This window comes from Cornus florida, unplaced genomic scaffold (genome assembly GCF_030987335.1).
Source record: "Cornus florida cultivar Cherokee Brave unplaced genomic scaffold, ASM3098733v1 CherokeeBrave_3.0.0_Hap2_Chr05, whole genome shotgun sequence".
Classification (NCBI taxonomy): Eukaryota; Viridiplantae; Streptophyta; class Magnoliopsida; order Cornales; family Cornaceae; genus Cornus; species Cornus florida.
This window is the reverse complement of record NW_026775575.1, coordinates 98057271-98079155: the sequence shown is the minus strand read 5'-3', so window position 1 is coordinate 98079155 and position 21885 is coordinate 98057271. Positions and strand designations below refer to the sequence as shown.

The 21885-nt window shown below is 36.7% G+C and overlaps 2 protein-coding genes and 1 pseudogene across 5 annotated transcripts in view; 2 read left to right on the top strand and 1 right to left on the bottom strand.

The window, feature by feature from the left end:
- Window positions 1-1771, top strand: part of LOC132307849 (DNA-directed RNA polymerase IV subunit 1) — a 42384-nt gene extending 40613 nt beyond the window's left edge. For all 4 annotated transcript variants that reach the window (XM_059805718.1, XM_059805720.1, XM_059805719.1 and 1 more), the window contains one exon: window positions 925-1771. In XM_059805718.1, the coding sequence (XP_059661701.1) occupies window positions 925-1098 (174 nt within the window). In that variant the 3' untranslated portion in view covers window positions 1099-1771. The remainder of the gene's footprint in view (window positions 1-924) is intronic.
- LOC132309823 (SPX domain-containing membrane protein At4g22990-like) lies at window positions 1397-4861 on the bottom strand (annotated as a pseudogene).
- Window positions 4862-5354: 493 nt separating this feature from the next.
- Window positions 5355-12444, top strand: LOC132309822 (SPX domain-containing membrane protein At4g22990-like; the record flags this gene model as incomplete). Its single annotated transcript, XM_059808091.1, has 4 exons — window positions 5355-5543; window positions 8624-8814; window positions 9983-10116; window positions 11980-12444. Coding segments are annotated over 4 exons (753 nt in total), but the record flags the coding sequence as incomplete, so codon positions are not given.
- Between the last annotated feature and the right edge of the window lie 9441 nt (window positions 12445-21885).

The window sequence follows — 21885 nt, the reverse complement described above, 5'->3', positions numbered from 1 at the left end:
TTAGAACCTGAGTTGCTTACTAATCTAAGATAATCGAATTATTTTAAAAGTGAGCATTATTTAGTCAAGCCAAAAAGATGTGCTATGAGATATAATGCAAATATTAGTTGGGATTCTTTCTACCCAAAATTTAGTTATATAAGCCACGGTTGTGTTATTTTATTTTTTCAATCATGAGTTTTAAAACTTAGTATTGTCAGTTAGGGCTTAACAGATTATCAGAGTGAAATTTCAACAGCATAGGCTAAGTAGAACTTTCAATGATGTCTTTGAAACCTAAAATGCCTACTCAAATTATCAACTTATTGCAGTCATGGTGTTTCATTCTAAATTTCTTTACTAGCACTTTTTCTAGAAGACGAGTAACCAAGATTACAATTGTTTCATTGGAAAGACTGCTAGAAATAATTTCCAATGGCTTGATTTGTAAGCAGAGAACTCCTTTATCAGAATAGATTCCTATATCATGTCCTAAAATTCAATGTTTTAGTCCATTATCTTAGTTGAAAGTATGTCAATTTTGCCCCGGCAACGGCGAATTTTCACTTATCAAAAAAGAGAGAAAGTATCTCAATTTCTATGACACCCTTTTGTTCATAAAGGAAAACACTTCCATCATATATTCTGTTAAAACATACACAATCTAGAATATGATATCATGGCTTATTAGGAAAATAGTTTAGTGATTATATATTTTGGTTTACCCAAATACTTTCATCAGTGCCTGTATTTGGAAGTAATTTTCAAATCAATGAATGAACCTCAAAGTGCAAATGACTAGAGATTGAAGACAGGAGTATTTCTGTGCCAGAACTACTAGCTAGTCACTGCTGCAAGAACTCTTCAAAGATCCATTCTAATTATTTTATATGAAATGTTCCCTGAGATAATTTTATTTTTTGATTTTTTGTTTCCTGTTTACAGATTGGTTATCATTCAAAACATGAAAATACTCGCTGCTTTTTGTTGGTAAGAACTGATGGAACAGTCGAAGACTTCTCATACCATAAGTGTGTACATGGTGCATTGGAGATTATTGCTCCTCAACGGGCGAAAGCTTATCAGTCAAGGTGGCTAAATGAAACAATTAGGGAGTGAGAGGCATTTACGGTGGCTTTCTAACCTTTGCGTTGGATAGTTAGATGTGCAGTCATCTTGATGCATCACTCATAAATGAGCCAGAGGATTGCTTCCTGGACTGGTTTTGTTAATCCAATGCTTCTTGTGGCTTGAAAGCTAAGGAAATCTGAAGCAGATCTAACTTGTGGACAACCGCATGTTGAAAGTGTTGGCATGACATCTAAAAAAAGTGTGGGGTTATGGGTTCGATTTTTGTCATCAATTAGAACAGAATTTTGTTTTCCTTCATGCTGCAGTATCTCTTCTTTGAGTGATATTATGGCTTTTGGGAGCTCTCACACCTTTCCAAAGTTGTACAACTTCTACAGAAACCGAATGTTGTGTCCAACCAGAGCAAAGGGCTGTGTATCCTATACTCCTTTTCTTTTCCGAGTGCAAAGACATCTTTTGTGGTTTTTCCCTTGGTTAATTTAGAGTTCTTTTTGCTGATTCGCAGAAATTTATTAGTAATCAAGAGTATTGGATGAAGAATATCTGATGTAAGTAGCGAAAAACAAGTTTGGAAAGGGAATCCCCTTTTTATGTTGTATTTTTATCTGGCAATGGAAACATCAATAAACATCAATGTTCCGGCTATTTTCTGTGTCATTTTTATTTATTTATTTTTTCATTGGATGTCTGGTTGATGTAATACCTTAATTATTGTTTCCATCTCCGTATTGTTGATTTTTGTGTTGCATATACAACTGTTCCTTAGATTTTGGATTTGGATGTCATAAACTCGACTTGAGAATTGAAGATTTTCATAGGTCTAAATTCTTCCAGGAATGAATTTGTGGAACGAGTCCACAGCCATGATTATATATTAGTTTCCAAGTGATTTCTGACTTTGAAGATATATTTTTCCATACAAACCATTAGAAAGTGCGTTTATGCTGAAAAAAACCGTATTATATATATTTTATACAACAATTTTATATTAGTGTATACAAATAAGATGTTCATGCATATATGTTGCAATATGATACTGCACGATGTATTAGCGATACACTAGGGACACAAGAACAACTCACGAAATTCCCTTCACAAAAAGGGACTAGTCTAGTTTGTGAGTCTTATTTGTTAGTAAAGAAAAGTAGCGCAATTTGTATGTGCTACTATATTGTATTTACCGGCCAGTTTTACTGTTTGAGTCTGCTTCGTTTATATTGTATTGATTGCCATTTTTTTTTTTCTTTTATATTTTATGTTCATATCGGCATAAAAACATGGGAAGATGGTCACTGGATCTTTTTCATTAATGATTCTAAACTACAGAGTTAGGTGGTCAGGTCAGGTGATTCAACCCTGCTTCGTCACCATCAATGATGAGCCCACCAAGGTGGTCAAGTGAGGTCTATTATGGTCTTGAAGAAAAATAATAATATAATTAAAAAAGTCTATATGGTCAACATTAATTAACCCGCAAGGTGGGCGGAGAGGGTTATATATTTTTAATAATGTAAAAAATATTTTTCACAAACACTTTTTTTTTAAAGTAAATTAGGGAGGAGATATTTGGACGGAGGCTCAATAATGTCCTAGTACACAAATACTAAGTTTAGTGAAGAAGCACCTTCTCCTCAGGGGACCTTAGACAACTGTCTTATGATTAATTTCCTCGTATAAAACCACTGCAACATGGTGGATCCCACGCCAACCTTATGTGAAACTGCCTTGGCCGAATTTGGACTGTAAATAATTTTCTTTTATTTAATTCCTTTGCATGAGAGAATTTGTATCTATCTTTTGATCAACAATTTTTTTTTTTTTTCTTCTTGTGAGTGCTCTTATGATAAAAAGATGTAACATTATTCTTTTTTCATACATTTGTTTACTGAACTCAACTCAATTTGATAAAATTAAATTGAATTGGGTTTCTTTAAATGAAGGTTTTGTAATCGTGCTTTAAAGTGGATTATGAAATTATATATATTTTTATTATCTCAGTCCATTTTCTATATTTTTTTTCTTCTTCTAACATTACTTTATATGTATCACATCATTTTTCTTTATTAATTCAAATGATTGATACAAATGCCTTTGTCAAGCAAAATAATCTTATGTTATGTTTGGAATTATAGAATTAAAATTTAGAAGAAAAGACGCAATTCCATATTTAAAAACACTAATATTTTTGTTAAAATTATCTCTAATGCATAAACTTCTTTCTTATTTAGTAAATCCTCAGTGAGTAAATGAAAATATAAACCATAAAAAATACAAATTTGTTGAATGTATTAGCTTTCTGGCAATTGTGTGGCGCACTTAAATAAAAATTGTGAGTTCTAATCAATTTATCTTTTATTAAAAATATATATTTCTAAAATTCAAAATATGATTCAGAACAAGAAGAATGGTAGAAGTTGACATACCAGCATTACATCCTTGTGGCATCTGATTCTCTTCAATCACATGGGAAGGTTCTCTAAATGAGATCCACAACCATAGTAAATAAATTAGCCATGCCACTGCCATAACCCAGCCAGGTAATGTGTCTTCATTAAATGTGATCTTGTATATCTTAAAATTAGTTTGAAGTAAACCAGCAAGTGCAGGGCCACATGCCATTCCAAGAGCACTGGCACTAACAAAACCTGCTGAAGCCTGCATACGAATTTTAAGGGGTAAACAGTCACTGATATACCGCTGGTTTACAGCTCTAGCAGAACCGAAGCTGAAAATTTGGAGAACACAATTTGTGTAAAAATTATATTATGAGGTTTAGTTACAATCTTAAAAACCAACATATAGAATATGCCTAGGCTACAATAAGGATGAATATAAAGCAGAATGCAATTATCTACGTTTTCATGTTACTGAATTGTACTCATCAACTAATGACTCGTACTAACACAGAAACACAAAAGAGAGACATACACAGAAATGCAGAGAGAGTTACCCACAAAGAAGACGACCGGTAAGAAGAACAGATATTGAGTCAAGATCATAAGCCAATGCATACAGCAAATTTCCCAAAAGAAGCATTATACTACTAAACACTAGAGGCCTGAAGTATGATCTGTTCGACCAAGCACTGAAATACACCGAGGAAAACACCTGGGCGACAGCCATAGCACCAATAACAATCCCACAGACTGTTGCTGCAGCACCTAAGCTGATAGAGTAGTTATCTGTTGTGGGAACAACAATATACGTATTGACCATATAAAGAAATGTGTTCACTAAGTTCAAGAGAAGCGACATAAAATGGTATCTCTCATCATCAACAAGTTCCTCAGTAGGAGCAGGTAACTCTTCTTGCATAATAAATGCATGTTGCGCCATGAAGTGAAGAAGTTTGTTGAGTGGGATAATCTGTTTGTGGCTGCTTTTATTGAATCAATGACAGGATCCTGCAGATTAACTCTACAGGAGCAAGCATCTCTCTTCGGATGGTAAATGAGATAGATTTGAATCTCACGATGTTCTTATAGTAATCCTTGGCATGGCTCTTCCAACTTAATGTGCTTTGAAATTCTCCTGTGACTACTTATAAAAAAAAAAACTCATGTGACTAAGTTTGATTTCTGACATACCCAAAAAATAAATAAAATAAAATAGAATGTGATAAAGGAAGAAGAGGAGGAGGAGGAATGACACTTGGTTAATGTCTTTTAGTTTTAGATTAGTGAACCTCAATGAGTCTGTAATGTGAGTCTATAGGTCCTTTGGACTGGTTGATTGTCTGAATTGTCAACTCAAATGCAACTCTTAGTTGTATATGGGATGCGTTCCCCATTTGAGCGCCTTTTTATGAATACTTTTCTTATTGAAAAAAGAAAAAGAAAAGTCAAATGCTACTCTTGTTAGTAGTTAAATAACTATTATGTTGTATAAACATTGTCTTTGAACATCACCACCTTGCACCCCTCAACTGCTCAGCCAACCATAGAGACCTCTACAATTCTGGAATGTGTTGACTGACTCTTGCAAATGCTCGGATTTCATTACTGGATAGAATTCTGCAAACAATAAGAAGTATGCTGTAGTAACTCGTATAAGTTAGTAGTTTGAGCAACAAGATGAGATATGTCAATAAATGGGTGTAAATTGGGCTTTTGTATTACTTTTCTCAATCACTTAAGCAGTTATTTCTGAAAATCCTGGCTTCTCACTAGTTCCATATTACTATATTTAAAGTATATCATCAATGGAGTATAAAAGATGCTTAACTGAACAATATTAGGGAAGGATGTTTAAATAGAGATGATGGATTTTTATGTTTTTGATTAATAGAACCAGTACAGAATGATGTACTTGAAAAAGGTCTTGCACAACCATTTCTCAAAAGTTCAGAGGAAACCCAACAAGGTGAAGATGGTGACCAAGAATGTGATGAGAGTGAAGAAGCTCCAGAGGAATCTCGTCAGCCAGTCACTTCAATAGGATCAGCATATAGGTTGCTTACGCCATCTGTGAAGGTATGTGTTTCATTTTCAGTTTTTCAATTTCTAGGTCACTGAATGTACAATGAAATGTCAGTTAACAATTTCATTCTCCAGGTATCTAACATTGCAAGAATGAAATAACTAGGAGAGTCAGTCATACCAAATTAGATATATTGGCTTGTAAAAGCAGCAGAGTTGTTTTTGGTGAACTGAAAGTATATTTAATCTTTGATTCTTCATGGAATTGCTAATATATGCACCTATTAATATTGGGGAATCTCATTGGATTTGGTGTTGACCTGGAGCTCCATCATTCGGGAAAAAAAAATAGTGCATATCTTAGGGTAAGAATTATTGTTACGAGTTAGGACAAAAGACGCATGGCTTAAGTTCAATAAAACATGAAATGTTTCTTCAATGATTTATATTACGTGCTTGAATTTATTCTCTCTTCAAGAAGGTACTAGTTGTTAAGTTGATTGCATACTTTTGAACCTTTCTTTCAAACTATGTTACATGGACTCGGATACGGGTGTTGGACACGGGTTTGTGTCGGATGTGTCAAATCTCCAAACAGAAGGACACACGGACACGGCTAAATATTCATTTTAGTAATTATTTTATTTTATTTTCTAGAGTAAAGTACTGTTTTGATCTAATATAATGTTCAATATAGGCATTTAACTCCTTTTAAAGTAATAATATAATGTAATTGAATGATTGGATATTTGTTTTAAGTATGTGTCTAACCAAAAGTGTCGAACACATATCCCATACCCATGTCCGAGGGATTTGTATCCGACACGGGTAATTCACTACTTTTGAAGAGTCCATGTAACAGAGCTTTCAAATACTTCCATGACTGTTTGGAGTGTCTGCACAAAAGAGAGCTTACTAGCTTCTCTAACAGTGAAATATCTCTGCAATATTTTATAGAGTTTTTCAAATCTTTTCAGATTAAGAAATACTGACACAAGTTATCTGGAGGACACAATTAAGAAATTATGCAGTAAGCAGTATCATCATTACAGCTTTTCAATTGCATGTTATTCATGGGGGCAGTCACTTATGGGTCTGAGCTTTGACGTCATGTGAAACATTGGTCCCTAGTGGGAGTGAACTTAATTTGTCAACGTTATAGGAGTTTAAAGCCAAAACTTAGTAATAGGTTAAAAGTTTTGAACTTTATCTCCATAAATTCTAAGATAAAAATCTGTTATGTAATTGATATTACTTGAACGTGCTTGTAAAGAACAAGGAGCTAGGAAGATTGAATAGAACCCAGAAATAGAATTGCAACTGAACATCGTACAGAATAGCTACTGATCTATGATATTCCAAAGAGTTAAATTCAAGATTGAAAGTGCAAAGGTCCTCAGCGCACAATGCAGAATAGCGACTGAACTATGATTTTGCAAAACTGAAATTGAGTCGCAGCTTGAGCAACGATTCCCAATAGTTCTCTTATGAGGCATTCCTGGAATAGTTAATATTGATTTTGTCCGCAGCATGTACCCTTTTAAATTCCAACACTCATGGGTGCAGCTTTTAATAAGCTACAATCATTTGTAAGCACTACTCTTCTCTAGCAATCCCTGACCCTTTGAATATCATAAAGAAAAAAACGAATCTAAGGATATCTAGGCATTATTCATGCAAACCAATCTAAGAGGGAATATGAGCAGATAGAGCTAGGGGATAGAATTAGATCAAGCTTGAGTTAATCTCTGGTTTTGTTGGAAATGGAATGGTATGTGAAATTTTGTTGAAGTTCATAAATCATAAGCATGCGATGCGATTCAGTAAAACTGATGGGTAGCTATTATGCCTTTTGTCTCTTGAACTATGTTAAGAAATTGGTTGTTGGAATGATGTGAGTGTCTATTGCTCAATCTATATATAAGTAAAGAATGTGGAATTGAAGAATGTGATGATCGCTGGAACCATTTGATTTTTCTTTCTTCTTTTTGAGTTATGTCTCTTGAGTAGTAGTTTTTGCAGCAAAGTCAAGATATAAACATGAAATTTGAATTATTAAAGTTTAATATAACTTCAAGTGCTTTAATTGAGAAGAAATATTTTACTTTCTAACTACCGTGTTTAGTGAACGAGTGGAAGAAGATTGCTCAAAAGCAGAAATGAATCAAACGTGTCCAAAATGGTGTTTGTACTTGTGAAAGTTTTTTCAGCCCTTTCCTGCACCCTCTGATCTGGGGAATCTAACAGATAAATCCCAGGTTTAGGCATTATACAATATGCACACATTTGATAATTGATATTACATTCCATTTATCTTTATAGATTTGGTTGGACTCTGCAATTATTTTGCAATTACTCATGATAATGTGCCTAACAACTTCATAATAAGCCAATGATCTGTCAGCAGAGTGGTATGAGGATGGCCCTGAAGAGAGTAGTTGGTACAGGTTAACATTCAAAGAATGGGAATGGGATTGCAGGGGCTACAGGTTCTACTATAGTTTGGGGCGTGCTGGCGCGCACACAAAAACTTATCCTAATGTCATATTGGAAGGACATGTCCTGTTGATGCAGTATGAATTTAGGGTCACAGTGTGTGTCTTTAAAAAGAATAGGGGCTTTCTTTTTGGAAGCTAGAAACCTAATAGGGAACTCAAAGTTTCAAGAGTGCCTAATAGGGAACTTCTATTATGTAAGTAGTGTAGATGCACAATCTATTCAAGTGTCTTATTTTGCATGAGATTAATATTTGTATCTATTCACCTTATGAACTTGAATTTCCTAATTGGGATACTGGTGGTTAAATTTTCAAAATCAGGATTGAGTACCTCCTAATTGTTTTCTCAAAATATTCTATCATTACTTATTGTTGATATTTAAGGAGAAATGATTGAAGTGCTGACATTATTTATTTATTTCTATATCGGCAAGTACTATGAGCCGACTCGATGCATCTTGGAGATTTTCTTTCCCCTTCTTGATCTCAACTATTTGTGAAATCTCAAAACAGAAGTATATATCATCCTCTATCTGGAACTAAAACAAAATCAAACTTTCATGCGTCCTCTATCTGGAGCTAAAATACAAACGAACTTACATGATCTCTCTGAAATAATGCTATATGATGTTATCAGGTTCAATTGCTGATTTACTTCATGCTTAAATACGCAATGGAGATTTTACTTTCAGAATCTAGTGTCATTACCACACACTATTTTGGCTGGTCTACAAGTACAGTGGCAATTTTCCTTGCATGTCTTGGCTTAACAGTTCTTCCTGTGAACATCGTTGTTGGAAGCTACATTAGCAACATGTTTGAAGACAGGTAATTTTTAGCAGAGATGCTCTTTGAATCTTTGCTTTATTAAACAAGGCATTCATTGTACTTCTGATCTGAAGTTTATTAAGTTTTAGTTAGATTATTTAGTATTTAAGTATCAGTTGAAACTCCTTGCAAAAGCCAATACTAGGTGATGATCCTTCCACAAGCATTGTTAGCTTATCATTTTTAATTTGAATTTTATAGCTCATCCGTACTGGTTTCTTTTCCAAAAGCCATAAAGAATTCTCCTAAAGAAATTTGACTGATATATATGTATACAAGTGGCCACTGTTGAGCAACACATGGCTTATTGGTTGATATGATCATCAATGGCTGCTGTTGCAAAGCTTTTCAGGTTGATGGTGTGGTAAACTATTTGATCTATTACTGATTTTGAAAACTCGGCCACCAATAATCTGCATTTAACTTTATTTTTATGTTGAAAATTAATTTGTCGATTACGTAGTGTATTGTTGATAGAACTTTCACCCCCAGAAAAGGCTTGCAACATTCTCAATGCCAAAAAGAATATATATGAATATAAAAGAAAAAATAAAGATTGTTTTGTGATGTCAATTTAGACCGAAAGATCAAAACCATCATGCTTGCATTGGCACTTTCACATTCAGACAGATTCCTAAAATATGGTCAAGTTCTTTATTGAGCTATATGTTTACTGACAAAGGAGGAAGAACAGATTTGCATAAATCCTGAGTTATCCTTGAATCTTCCAAATGGTTGTGAAAACGTCAAAAGCATGAAAACGTCAAAAGCAAGAATTTTTGAATCTGGAATTTTTTTTCTTGCTCTTCCCTGAATTATGACCAGTCTTAAAATTCCTCATCAACTGGCTTCCTAATTTCTAAAGATACATCACTGGTGAATTCTTTAAATCAACTTCAATGAATATTTCATGCATCTTGAATCTGGTGCATCTGTACTTTTAGGGCTTCTATGCCAACGGGTTGTCTTGAAACGTCTATCTAAAGCAATAAGCATGGTCATTGAAAGCATTGTTGAAGATTTGTTGCATTTAATAAGATGATCTATATCTGCTCACTATGTATTACTCAACTAGTGGTATGCAAGCTCCTCTGATCTGGCATTCCCCCCTCCTTTGGTTCCTATGTCCCACCAATTTAATTTATTTTCCTCATTGATCTAATTGCAGGCAAATTTTACTGGCATCTGAAATTATGGTTTACTTGGGCATACTCTCAAGCTTCCACATAATAGGTACATATACTGTGCCACAATATGTCTGCTCGGGACTCATAATGTTTGTATCTGCTGAAGTACTAGAAGGTAAGATTTGCATTATTGATGAACTTACTCAATTCTATTTTGTCTGTGAACTGAATGATTATATGAGAAATGATAAAGGAGTACAAAGGGGAGCAGGAACACTCCTCAAGGAGAAAAAAATGTTAGGAAAAAACAGTGGAGGAGCTCCAATGAAACATGGACTCATGGATATAAAATGAAGTGATGCAGTAAGTGCATCCTCTTGGTATTGTTCTCCTAAATTTTTGATGCATCATATCAGGATATCCCGTATTTTATTAAGTGAGATGTTCTGTTAAAGTAGATGTGTATCATTGGGAAGATGCCACCATAGATCACGTCATAATAGTTGGTGTATTGCAAGTTGAATTTCACCAGAACAAGAAATAGTAGTTTATGCCTGTAACCACCAGCTTTCCAGCTCAGATGTTCTCATGTTGCTCCCTTTTATGGAAGTTGCAGGTTCAATTCCCGTCTAGAGGCACGGGCATCGTGGGAGTTTATGGGATCAAGTTTCAGTGCAGAAAGCGCCAACACCTATTGTGCAACCCATGCTGTTGAAGTTGACTCTGACAATGATAAGACTGACACCCATAAATGCTGCTTGTTTTGGACAGCAAACTACATTACTTACCTCATAAAGGAAAACAAGATCCACATGCCTTCCTCTGTTTTGAGAATTCAAAATGGATGGTACTTGGATTTCCTGATACTTTGGGCTAGGATGGGGGTCAATTACTTTCTCATTGAAGAGCTACTTGAATCTTCTAAAATGTCATTGATACTCTGCCTCTCCTATCTCCTCTGGTTTAGAGATCTAATCATAACATAGAGAATCATGCAAATACACAAGATATAATTTATGATACGACACAATCTGGCCTAGTGTACGGATGCGAAGAGATTTTAATAATTCTGTAGAGAAACTATAATAGTAGAAAATGCCCAACGCTGGACCATACCCAAATTCCCACTCTAGGGTATGTACGACTAATACCCGAGCCCTTCACGATATACCTCTCCAAGAGACTCCCTTCTATCCATTAGTGTTCTCTCTACTCTATTAATCATTAATCACATCTTTAAAGGCCATGTGATGTAGAGGCTTCGAGACTCGCACACTCATTTCTGCACAAGGCAACTCTCTTGCATCTTTTTTCATTTACTCTCTCCTAACTCGCAACCAAAATTCTAGATTTCTATTTATTGAGTTCTAAACCCAATAAGAACTTTCTTAAACAAAATACCAATAAAAACCTTCCCTTAAAGCCCAAGTATTACCAATAAGAACTTTCCTAAAAAAACACAAAGTCTAAAATAGAAATAAAATTAGAAAGTAGGATTTTAGACGCAATAACAACAATCTTATGGGGAAAATTGCACTCAACCCTCTTTTTAAGGAAATTTGTGTTAAGCAACTATAGCTACAAATTATTGATATTCAAGCAAGTAATAAGAAGAGTCTCTAAGTACCATCTTAATGACCAGCTATTTCTGCTGAGGTTCACAATGCAACCTTGAGAAAGGCATTACTTCTTTAGAAATCTTCACACACTGAAAATTACATCATTGGGTTAATATTATAGCAATCAAGGCAGTCATGTAACTGAATTGCAGTGGTCATGACCTCAAGAGAGGTAAGTAATTGAAATTTCATAAGCCAGTTGGAAGGCTAGTAATGTTAAAATAAATCTTAACCCACATGTGAATGATCTATTGTTGTAAACAGTGATTGTAGGTGCTTAGTAGTTGAACTGAGTTTGGATTATGAATTAATTTCGAAGAATTTTTATCTTTGCATCTTTATATATCTAGTGACAGTTGTGGGGTGTGAGTCATGCGGCTTCCATTTTTTTGATTCCTTCAATTTGGTTGTCAATGCAGGTGCCAACTTGGCACTCCTCTCTCGAGTCATGTCATCAAGGCTTTCACGGGGAACCTACAATGGTGGATTGCTTTCAACTGAAGCTGGGACAATTGCTCGAGTGATTGCATATGGCACGATAACCTTGGCCGGATACTTGGGAGAGAGTAGGCTATTGAATGCTACTCTACTCCCTTCGCTCTTAATTTGCATATCTTCCATTATTGCCACCTTGTGCACTTACAATTCTCTCTACTGAAAAAAAAGAAAAAAGAAAACTCTTGTATCTAGGAAATTCCTTAGGTCCAAAAATATTCCTTGACTCGTTAATTTATATTATTGATTTTTTATTTTTATTTCTTTTTGGTTCTGTAATGACCCGAATTCAGGGGTCCGAATCGTTTACTGGGTCCTTACCCGAATCCGAAGTCATCTAAGGCATTATTGTCCTTTCCTATGTCAATGCATAAAATACATATACATCATCCCATGACTTATAGTACATTATATCACTAACATCACAGAAAACTCACAAATACATGTAGAATGGCAGCGGCGTCCAATTCCATGGGTACAAGTCATATGTCCATACTCTTCTGGTTTCCTGAAAATGTTAAGATAAGGGGTGAGCTCAACAGCTCAGTAGGTAATGCCTAAAACACTGATTTTGAACTTCCTTGAGCCAACAACCAAAGAACGGGAAAAAAAAATGTCGGGATCATACATGAGGAGTTATCAAAATTACAATCCATGTCATTCAATTTAAAAAATTATCATTATATAATTAGTCATAATCATAGGTGTCAAAATGTCATGAAATGCAACGCATTGCGTAATCGTCTCGAGCTTGGTCTCACATCAACTCCAAATCCCCACCTACGCTAATTGACTTTACCGAGCTGGGATTGACACTTTTAGTGTCAACTTTTTTCACACCCTACACTGGGCCGCGCCCACTCTAGGTCACGTTAGCCGCTAACTGATTTTACCAAGCCGGGATTGACACTTTTAGTGTCAACTTTTTCACGCCCTACACCGGGTCGCGCCCACTCTAGGTTAAGTTAGCCCTGGACTCGCGATATTCAGTTCGTTTCTAAATCATTTCCTCACAATCCTTTCCAAACACATTTCTTTAAAAAGAAACATTCTAACCTCACTTTTCCCAAACCATGCCCATGCTATGAATGGAATCATACATTAATGAAAACAATGCAAACATGCCTGCACTTTATCAGTTTAGTTATACATACTCATCATCATATATATGTAATTTCAAGAAATAAATTCGACGCAAGGCATGTTCATTAAACAACTTTGTAACTAAACACATATATAAATATACGAAATTAATATCATTTAGGTCATACTTCGTCACATAAACAAGTAAATACATTATCAACATTAAATCTTGACATTTGTCAAATAAACGAACTTAACTAAAGTCAAAACGTGACGGTTTAGACATCCCTACCTCAAAAGTAGCCAAAATGCACCCCTGGCTTGAAAAGTCAATGCCGGTTAAAGCGGTCAATGCCAGTTAACAAAAGTAAACATTAGTCAACAGAGGCGGAATGAAAAACTGTTCGGTGGGAACGTAGCCGTTGACGAGGAGATTCTTCTGTTCCAAAGGCTCAGCTCTGGAATCTAATTCCAAGTGGTCCAAAACCCTCTCCGAAACTTTAAATCCAAAAATTTCAAAAATTCATAAAATAATCACCGCTTCTCAGAAAATTAAATCCTTTGATTATGTGATAGAGAATAACGAGAGGGACATTTTCTGTCAAGGAACCAAGACCAAAAACCCGACCGATTGGCCAGAAAATGGAGGAGAAAAATTGAAGCTCAAAGAAAAAGAAAATAAAAAGGAAGAAAGAGAGACTTCTTGTGGGAGAGAGAAACTGAGGCTGAAATGTTCAGCCAAAGGCTTTAAGGCCACTAAAATGAGTAACAAGTGGGTCCCATCACAAAAAAACATCTTACTTTTTTAGTATTAACATATATATATATATACACTAATGTAATACCCCTGATTTTAAAAGGATAGTCTCGGTATTTTTTTTAAAATTATTTTAATTGCATTTAATTATTTAGTTGATTTCTTGGCTAATTGTTTACTTGTTTAATTGATTTAATTATTTATTAAATGTGTTAATTGATTTAATTGTTTAAATGAAATTGTGTGATGGTGTGTATTTATTTAGGAATTTAATTGTTTTATTTTATTTTTATTTTCATATTTTTAAGGAATTGGATATGAATAGTAGTAATGGACCAACCAATTGGGCTCCATGGACTACTTGGATAAGGAGTTTAATGGGGACGGATAATTACCCATGTATATGTATATTTAATAAACAAATAAATATATATATATATAAGGAAAGTCATATATATTTATATATTACATATAAAAAGGATTACACATAGATTATACGTACCATATATTTTAGTTACCTTTTTGGTATTTAGATTTTATTTTGTTTTATTATTAGTTTGGCTTGGATTGGAAAAAGGATTAGGGTTATTTTATTTGCCTATAAATATATAATTATAGGGTTGTGAAAGAGGTTAGAAATATATTACGTACTATATTTTAGAGAGAGAAAGAAGGAAGAGGAAGGAAGAGAAAAGGAAGAAGGAGGCTAGGGTTTTATCTAATCCCTAAAGGCAAGTTTTAATCTTTCTCTTCTCCTTTGATTCGTACCCTATGCATGCTAGATTATATCTAGGTTCTTAAATAAATTAATTGAATCTAATTACATGGATCTATTTGAAAATTTCAGTTCATGTATTTTAATAATAGGTTTGTAATGAATTTTAATATTGACAAATCGATGCATATGTTTGAGTTATGGTTTCCATTATGTGTTTATGTAGTGTTTAAATTTTTGTTCACATGATGTTCGTATGTATCAGTCTGTGTGTGTGTCTGTGTGTGATAGATAGAAAAATCAAAATTGGTAACTCATCATAAGGTATGCACGCCGAACGAGGAAGGAAACATGTGGTATATCAGTTTTGTTTCATTGTAATTTAAATCTCATTGTTTCATAAGACTACACGCCACACGAGGGGAAGGAAAACAAAGCATTACAAAGTGATATGAATCATGTATCAGTTTGCTGTTTTCTTTAAATTGAAGTTTCATTGTTTTCATAAGGTTCACACGCTGCACGAGGAGGAAACAAGCAACAATTACAATCTGATATGCTATATGGGTTAGAAATAAATCTTGTACATGAAAAAATAATAATAATAATAATACTTAGTTATGCATTAAATATTTTTTAAAATGTTATTTTGATTACTATTAGAATGTTAAATTAGTATTTATTATTTTTGAATGATGGATCTGAATTAAATATCTATTTAATTTAAGTACATTATCCTTGAATTGGAATGCATGATTTAAGTTTACATGCTATGTATGGAATTTAATTAATTTTAAAAGGATAAATTAATTAAATATTGTTGGATTAAATTATTTTAATCAATTGTTTAGATTTAAATTAATTTAATCAGAACATGGAGATGTACAATTTAGTCGAGATGCATGTTAATTTGTTGTGATGTAAATTAAATGCATGCTAATTAGAATTGATATTTTTGCTTAAGTAAATGCAAAGGATGTATATAAGATTTATATCATATTTATTTGGATTATTAAATGTAAATATTATTTACATTATCCTTGAATTGGAAACTTTTATTTGGTTGTGATATGGATTAATGCACCATTATGGGATGGTGGCATATTAGGGACGGATTAACTTAAGAGTTAAGTCCTACCTATTTTTAATAAGGGAACGGATTAACCACAGTGTTAAGTCCTACTTATTCGTGTCAGGTCAACGGAATAGTTGGATGACATATTATTGAAATAATAATTGGATAGTTTATTTGGATGGTTGGATATGATGGACTTTACATATAGAATTATATGCCATGATATGAGCTTGAGTCTTAGGATCAGTGGTTAGGGTGCGTATATTGCCAGGGATGTGTAGCTAGATATAGTGCGGTTGTGTACCCTGGTAGGTCTAGGTACTCATGCCCACTATATGTGCGTTTTGCGTGTTGCCTACTATTCAGGTTGAGACAACTCTATAGTCTAGTGAGGTTCCTTTAGTGTGTATATATATCTATATATGGACTATTTAGTTATTGTTGAATTAATTAGGATGTGTACGTGTATCGGGTCTCTGTTTGGGATGTAGTAGATTAGAACTTGTATGTGGGCCTGACCCACCATTATTTTTCAGGTGTTCGTCAGTTCCAGTCTTAGAGATTGTTCGTGCCGAGCAGAGACAGCTATTCATTCTTCCGACTCTACGTAGGACTCTTCTTCATTAGTAACTTATTATTTTTATTTCGATTCAGTTATTTCAGTTAGGATATTATTAGGGGTCCACAGTATGGATTCCTGAGTTGTAGTTTAATTAATTACTGGTATCAGAAGATTGGAGGATTTTATTATGGGATTTTAATAATTATTTATTTGAGGATTTTTAAATAAGAATTTATTATTTAGTTTTCCTTTCAGCTTATCTATTTATTTTTAATTCATCTTGTATTCCAATGCTTGTTTAAATATTAATTGTTTGATATCCCTCGGATCTGTGCTCGGACTTGATCACCCGTGGCTCTAGAATCGAGGGGTATCACAGTTGGTATCAGAGCACTCCAGGTTCAAGTGTCTCTAGGAATCTATCGTTTTAAGACTTCCGCGTAGCGTATTATTTTAGTTAGAGCCTAAGATTAGGATTCGTTGTATTCTTTACGGTTCGGTTAAATCGTACTAATGTCTGTCTTTCTATGTTAACAGAATGGTTAACGCTAGAAGAAGACGGGACAATCAGAGAAACAAGCAACGAAGGGAGGCGGCTCGTAGGCAGCGTCAGGAGGATGAGGGTCAGTTCTATGAGGAGCATGAGGAAGTTCAGCAGACTCGGGATCAGGGAGGAGATCCAGAGTTTCCTCCTCACATCAATGACCTTATTGCTCGGGCTATAGAAGCAGGGGTAACCGCTGCACTTCGGAATCAGCCTCAAGTACAGCCGGCACCGTTACCAGCACCGGTTGTTCGGATTGATACTTGGGAGAAGGCTAGGAGTTCTTTCACAAAGGGGAGCCCACCTGAGTTCACAGGCTCCACCGATGCGAAAACAGCTCATCAGTGGAAACAGGATATCGAGCGACATCTTCGCTTGGTTCAGTGCACGGAGGTTCAGAAGCAGATGCTTGCTACCTTCAAGCTAGTTGGGGATGCACTACAGTGGCGGGAGTCAGTTAACACCGCAGCGGAGAGGATGGCATTGACTTACGATCAGTTCAGTGCACGCTTTGATGAAAAGTATTTCCCTTATGCAATCAGGGCAGCCATGAAGACTGAGTTTCTTAATCTGCAACAGGGGAACATGACAGTGGCAGAGTATGAGCAGCAGTTCACGCGCCTATCTCTTTTTGCACTGGAGGAGGTGGATACAGAGGAAAAGAAGCGCAACAGTTTCGTCAAGGGACTGATGTGGTCTATCAAGAGATCTATTATGGGTAGTCCAGCCTATACTACTTATGCTCAGGTGGTAGACGCCGCTCTACAGCAGTATCAGTTGACCGTGGATTTCAGACAGGCCAAGGGTGAGAAGCGGGGTGATCGAGACTCTGCTAATCAGTCAGCTGAGAAAGGGAATGGGAACGGACACCGACAGAATGACAGGGGCAAATTCCAGGGACATCAGCCTTGGAAGAAGCACAAGGGTGGTTCAGATGCTCAGCAGAATGGGGCACCTATTCAGAGGCAGCAGAATGGGGGACCACAGGCAGGACAGGGTCAGCCACAGGCTAACCGACAGAGGAGGCCATTTGGTACTTTCCAGGGTAGTTGCTATACTTGTGGAGAGTATGGTCACACTTCCAGGCAGTGTCCTACAGTAAGACATGGACAGAGACAGGGACAACATGTGCAGCAGGGGCAGAGGGCACCAGTGCCTTTACCAGCTCCACAGGTTCCACGGATGCAGGGACAGATATATCCGGCTTTACCAGTGCCGCCGCCGCAGCCTCAGGGACAGGCACCGCAGTAGTTGCACTATGGCAGGGTGTACAACCCCATGCCACAGGATGTTCGGGCACCTCAGGCTGTTGAGGGTAAGTTTCCTATTCATGGTTTGCATGGACGTGTTTTATTTGATACGGGTGTTACACACTCATTTGTAGCTAGGACTTTTGTTGCTTTATCTGGGATGAGGACGAGGGTATGCACTAAACCTCAAGGTATTTCTACACCATTGGGCGATACAGCCATTTTACATGAGAGTGATGGGCCTGTGACACTAGATATTGGTAGACTCAGATTTCTAGCCAATCTATTGGTCCTGGACATGCACACTTATGACGTGATACTTGGGATGGATTGGTTATCGCATTACCATGCCCAAGTTAATTGTTATGATAGATCAGTTATTTTCACCATACCTGGTCAGGACATGTACGTCGTCGCTATGCCGCGTTCTAAGGGGATCACTAGCACCTATTTGTTTCATATGGAGGAGGAAACGGATGAGGGGACTACTGTATTATTGGATAACATACCAATTGTACAGGATTACCCGGATGTATTTCAGGAGATTCCAGGGTTGCCGCCTAGTCGCGAGATCGACTTTGTGATAGACTTAGCTCCAGGCACTACGCCTATTGCTAGGGCACCATATAGGATGGCACCAGTGGAGATGCGCGAGCTGAGGGATCAGATTCAGCAGCTACTCAGCCAGGGTTTCATTCGCAGGAGTACTTCACCCTGGGGAGCACCGGTTTTATTTGTGAAGAAGAAGGATGGTTCGCTCCGCTTGTGTATAGATTACAGGGAGTTGAACAAGGTTACTATTCGTAACAAGTATCCTTTGCCCAGGATTGATGACTTGTTTGATCAGTTGAAGGGAGCTACTTATTTCTCTAAGATTGATCTGCGGTCTGGATATCATCAACTTCGGGTTCGGGAGCAGGATGTCCTAAGGACAACATTTCTCACTAGATATGGATCTTATGAGTTTCGGGTGATGCCGTTCGGGTTGACTAATGCACCAGCGGTTTTCATGGATTTAATGAATAGAGTCTTCAGAGCTTACTTGGATCAATTTGTCATTGTCTTCATAGATAACATTTTGATTTACTCGAGGTCAGAGGACGATCATGCTAGACATCTTCGGATAGTCTTACAGACGCTTCGTGAGCATCAGTTGTATGCCAAGTTTGAGAAGTGTGAATTTTGGCAGCGGGAAGTGAAATTTCTGGGTCACGTGGTGTCAGAAAGGGGAATAGCGGTGGATCCAGCCAAGGTTTCAGCGGTGGTTGAGTGGGGACAGCCTACATCACCTATCGAGATTCGGAGTTTTCTCGGTTTTGCAGGTTATTATAGAAGGTTCATCCAGGGGTTCTCAAAGATAGCGGGACCACTCACTCATCTGACTAAGAAGGGTGTACGGTTCGTGTGGGATGAACATTGTCAAAAAGCTTTTGATGAACTGAAGACTAAGTTGACTTCTGCACCGGTTTTGTCTACCCCACAGAGCGGGATTGAGTATCTTGTCTACACAGATGCTTCTTTGCAGGGTCTGGGATGTGTCTTGATTCAGGAGGAGCGACCAATTTCGTATGGATCTCGGAAGCTTAAGCCTCATGAGCTTAATTATCCAACACATGGTTCGGAGTTGGCAGCGGTGGTCTTTGCCTTACGTATTTGGAGGCATTATCTGTTGGGTGAATCCTTCAGATTATTTAGTGATCACAAGAGTCTGCAGTACTTGTTCACTCAGCGAGAGCTGAATATGAGACAGCGCCGATGGTTGGAGTTTGTGAAAGACTATCATTTCTCTATTCAGTATCATCCAGGGAAAGCGAATGTGGTGGCAGATGCACTCAGTCGTCGACCTGTTGGTAGTCTTTCCACTCTATTCACTACTGAGTGGAATGCGTTGAAGAGGGTGGATGAATTGTTGGATGCTTTCTTGGCTTGCATGGTAGTTACACCTTCTATCATTCACAAAGTTTTGAAGGCACAACTCATGGATCAACAGTGCATTGATAAAGTTGCAGAGATAGCTTCCGGAGAGGTTCCATTCTACTATGTTGGGGCTGATGGAGGTTTGAGGTACAAGAGACGGTTAGTGGTACCTTCTGCTGATGAGTTGAGGAAGGATGTGATGACTGAGACTCACCACTCTGAGTTTTCAGTTCATCCTGGAGGTGACAAAATGTATCAGGATATGAAGCGGCAGTTTTGGTGGGCAGGTATGAAGAGGGACATTGCTCTATTTGTCTCACAATGTAGTACTTGTCAGATGGTTAAGATTGATCATCAGAGGCCGCCAGGAGCTCTACAGCCACTGCCGATACCGGAGTGGAAATGGGAGAGCATTTCTATGGATTTTGTAGAGGGATTACCTAACTCATTTAAGAATCACAATTCCATTTGGGTCATCGTTGATAGGTTGACTAAATCTGCTCATTTCTTACCTATTCGCACTGATTACACTTCGGAATAGTTGGCGAAACTTTACATTACAGAGATTGTGAAGTTGCATGGCATTCCGTTATCTATTATATCGGATAGGGATTCGAGCTTTGTATTAGGGTTTTGGAAGAGTTTTCAGCAGGCTTTGGGTACAGAGTTGCATCTTAGCACTGCTTATCATCCTCAGACTGATGGACAGACCGAGAGGGTTAATCAGATAATGGAGTATATGCTTCGTTCTTGTGTCCTTGACTTTAAGGGCCATTGGGAGGAGTATTTACCACTTGTGGAGTTCGCATATAACAATAGTTTTCAGAAGACTATTGGTATGGCACCGTTTGAGGCATTATATGGACGACCATGTAGATCTCCTGTTTGTTGGATGGAGGTTGGCGAGAGCCGATTTTTGGGTCCTGAGTTCATTAAGGATACTTCTGAGAAGATTGCTCTTATTAGGGATCGCATGCGCACTGCCCAGAGTAGGCAGAAGAGTTATGGGGATCGTCGTACTCGTGCATTAGAGTTTCAGGTTGGGGATCAGGTTCTACTCAAAGTGTCTCCTATGAAAGGTGTAATGCGCTTTGGGAAGAAAGGGAAGTTATCACCATGGTTTGTTGGTCCATTTATGATTACCGATCGCGTTGGAGCTGTAGCTTATCGGTTGGCACTTCCAGATCATTTGGATCGAGTGCACAATGTGTTTCATGTTTCCATGATGCGAAAATTTCTGCGAGATGAAGATCGGTATCAGCATATCGATGTGGGAGAGATTGAGTTGCAGCCGGATGCAACATATGTGGAGCCACCGTGTCGCATTATTGACCGTAAGGATTATGTTCTTCGCAATAAAGTCATATCGTTAGTACGTGTCCAGTGGAATCACCATAATGAGGCTGAGTCTACTTGGGAACAAGAGGATGTCATTCGCTCACAGTTTCCAGATATAATGGAAGAAGGTAAGGGTGAATTCCGAGGACGGAATTCCTTTTGTTAGGGGGGAGGAATGTAATACCCCTGATTTTAAAAGGATAGTCTCGGTATTTTTTTTAAAATTATTTTAATTGCATTTAATTATTTAGTTGATTTCTTGGTTAATTGTTTACTTGTTTAATTGATTTAATTATTTATTAAATGTGTTAATTGATTTAATTGTTTAAATGAAATTGTGTGATGGTGTGTATTTATTTAGGAATTTAATTGTTTTATTTTATTTTTATTTTCATATTTTTAAGGAATTGGATATGAATAGTAGTAATGGACCAACCAATTGGACTCCATGGACTACTTGGATAAGGGGTTTAATGGGGACGGATAATTACCCATGTATATGTATATTTAATAAACAAATAAATATATATATATATAAGGAAAGTCATATATATTTATATATTACATATAAAAAGGATTACACATAGAT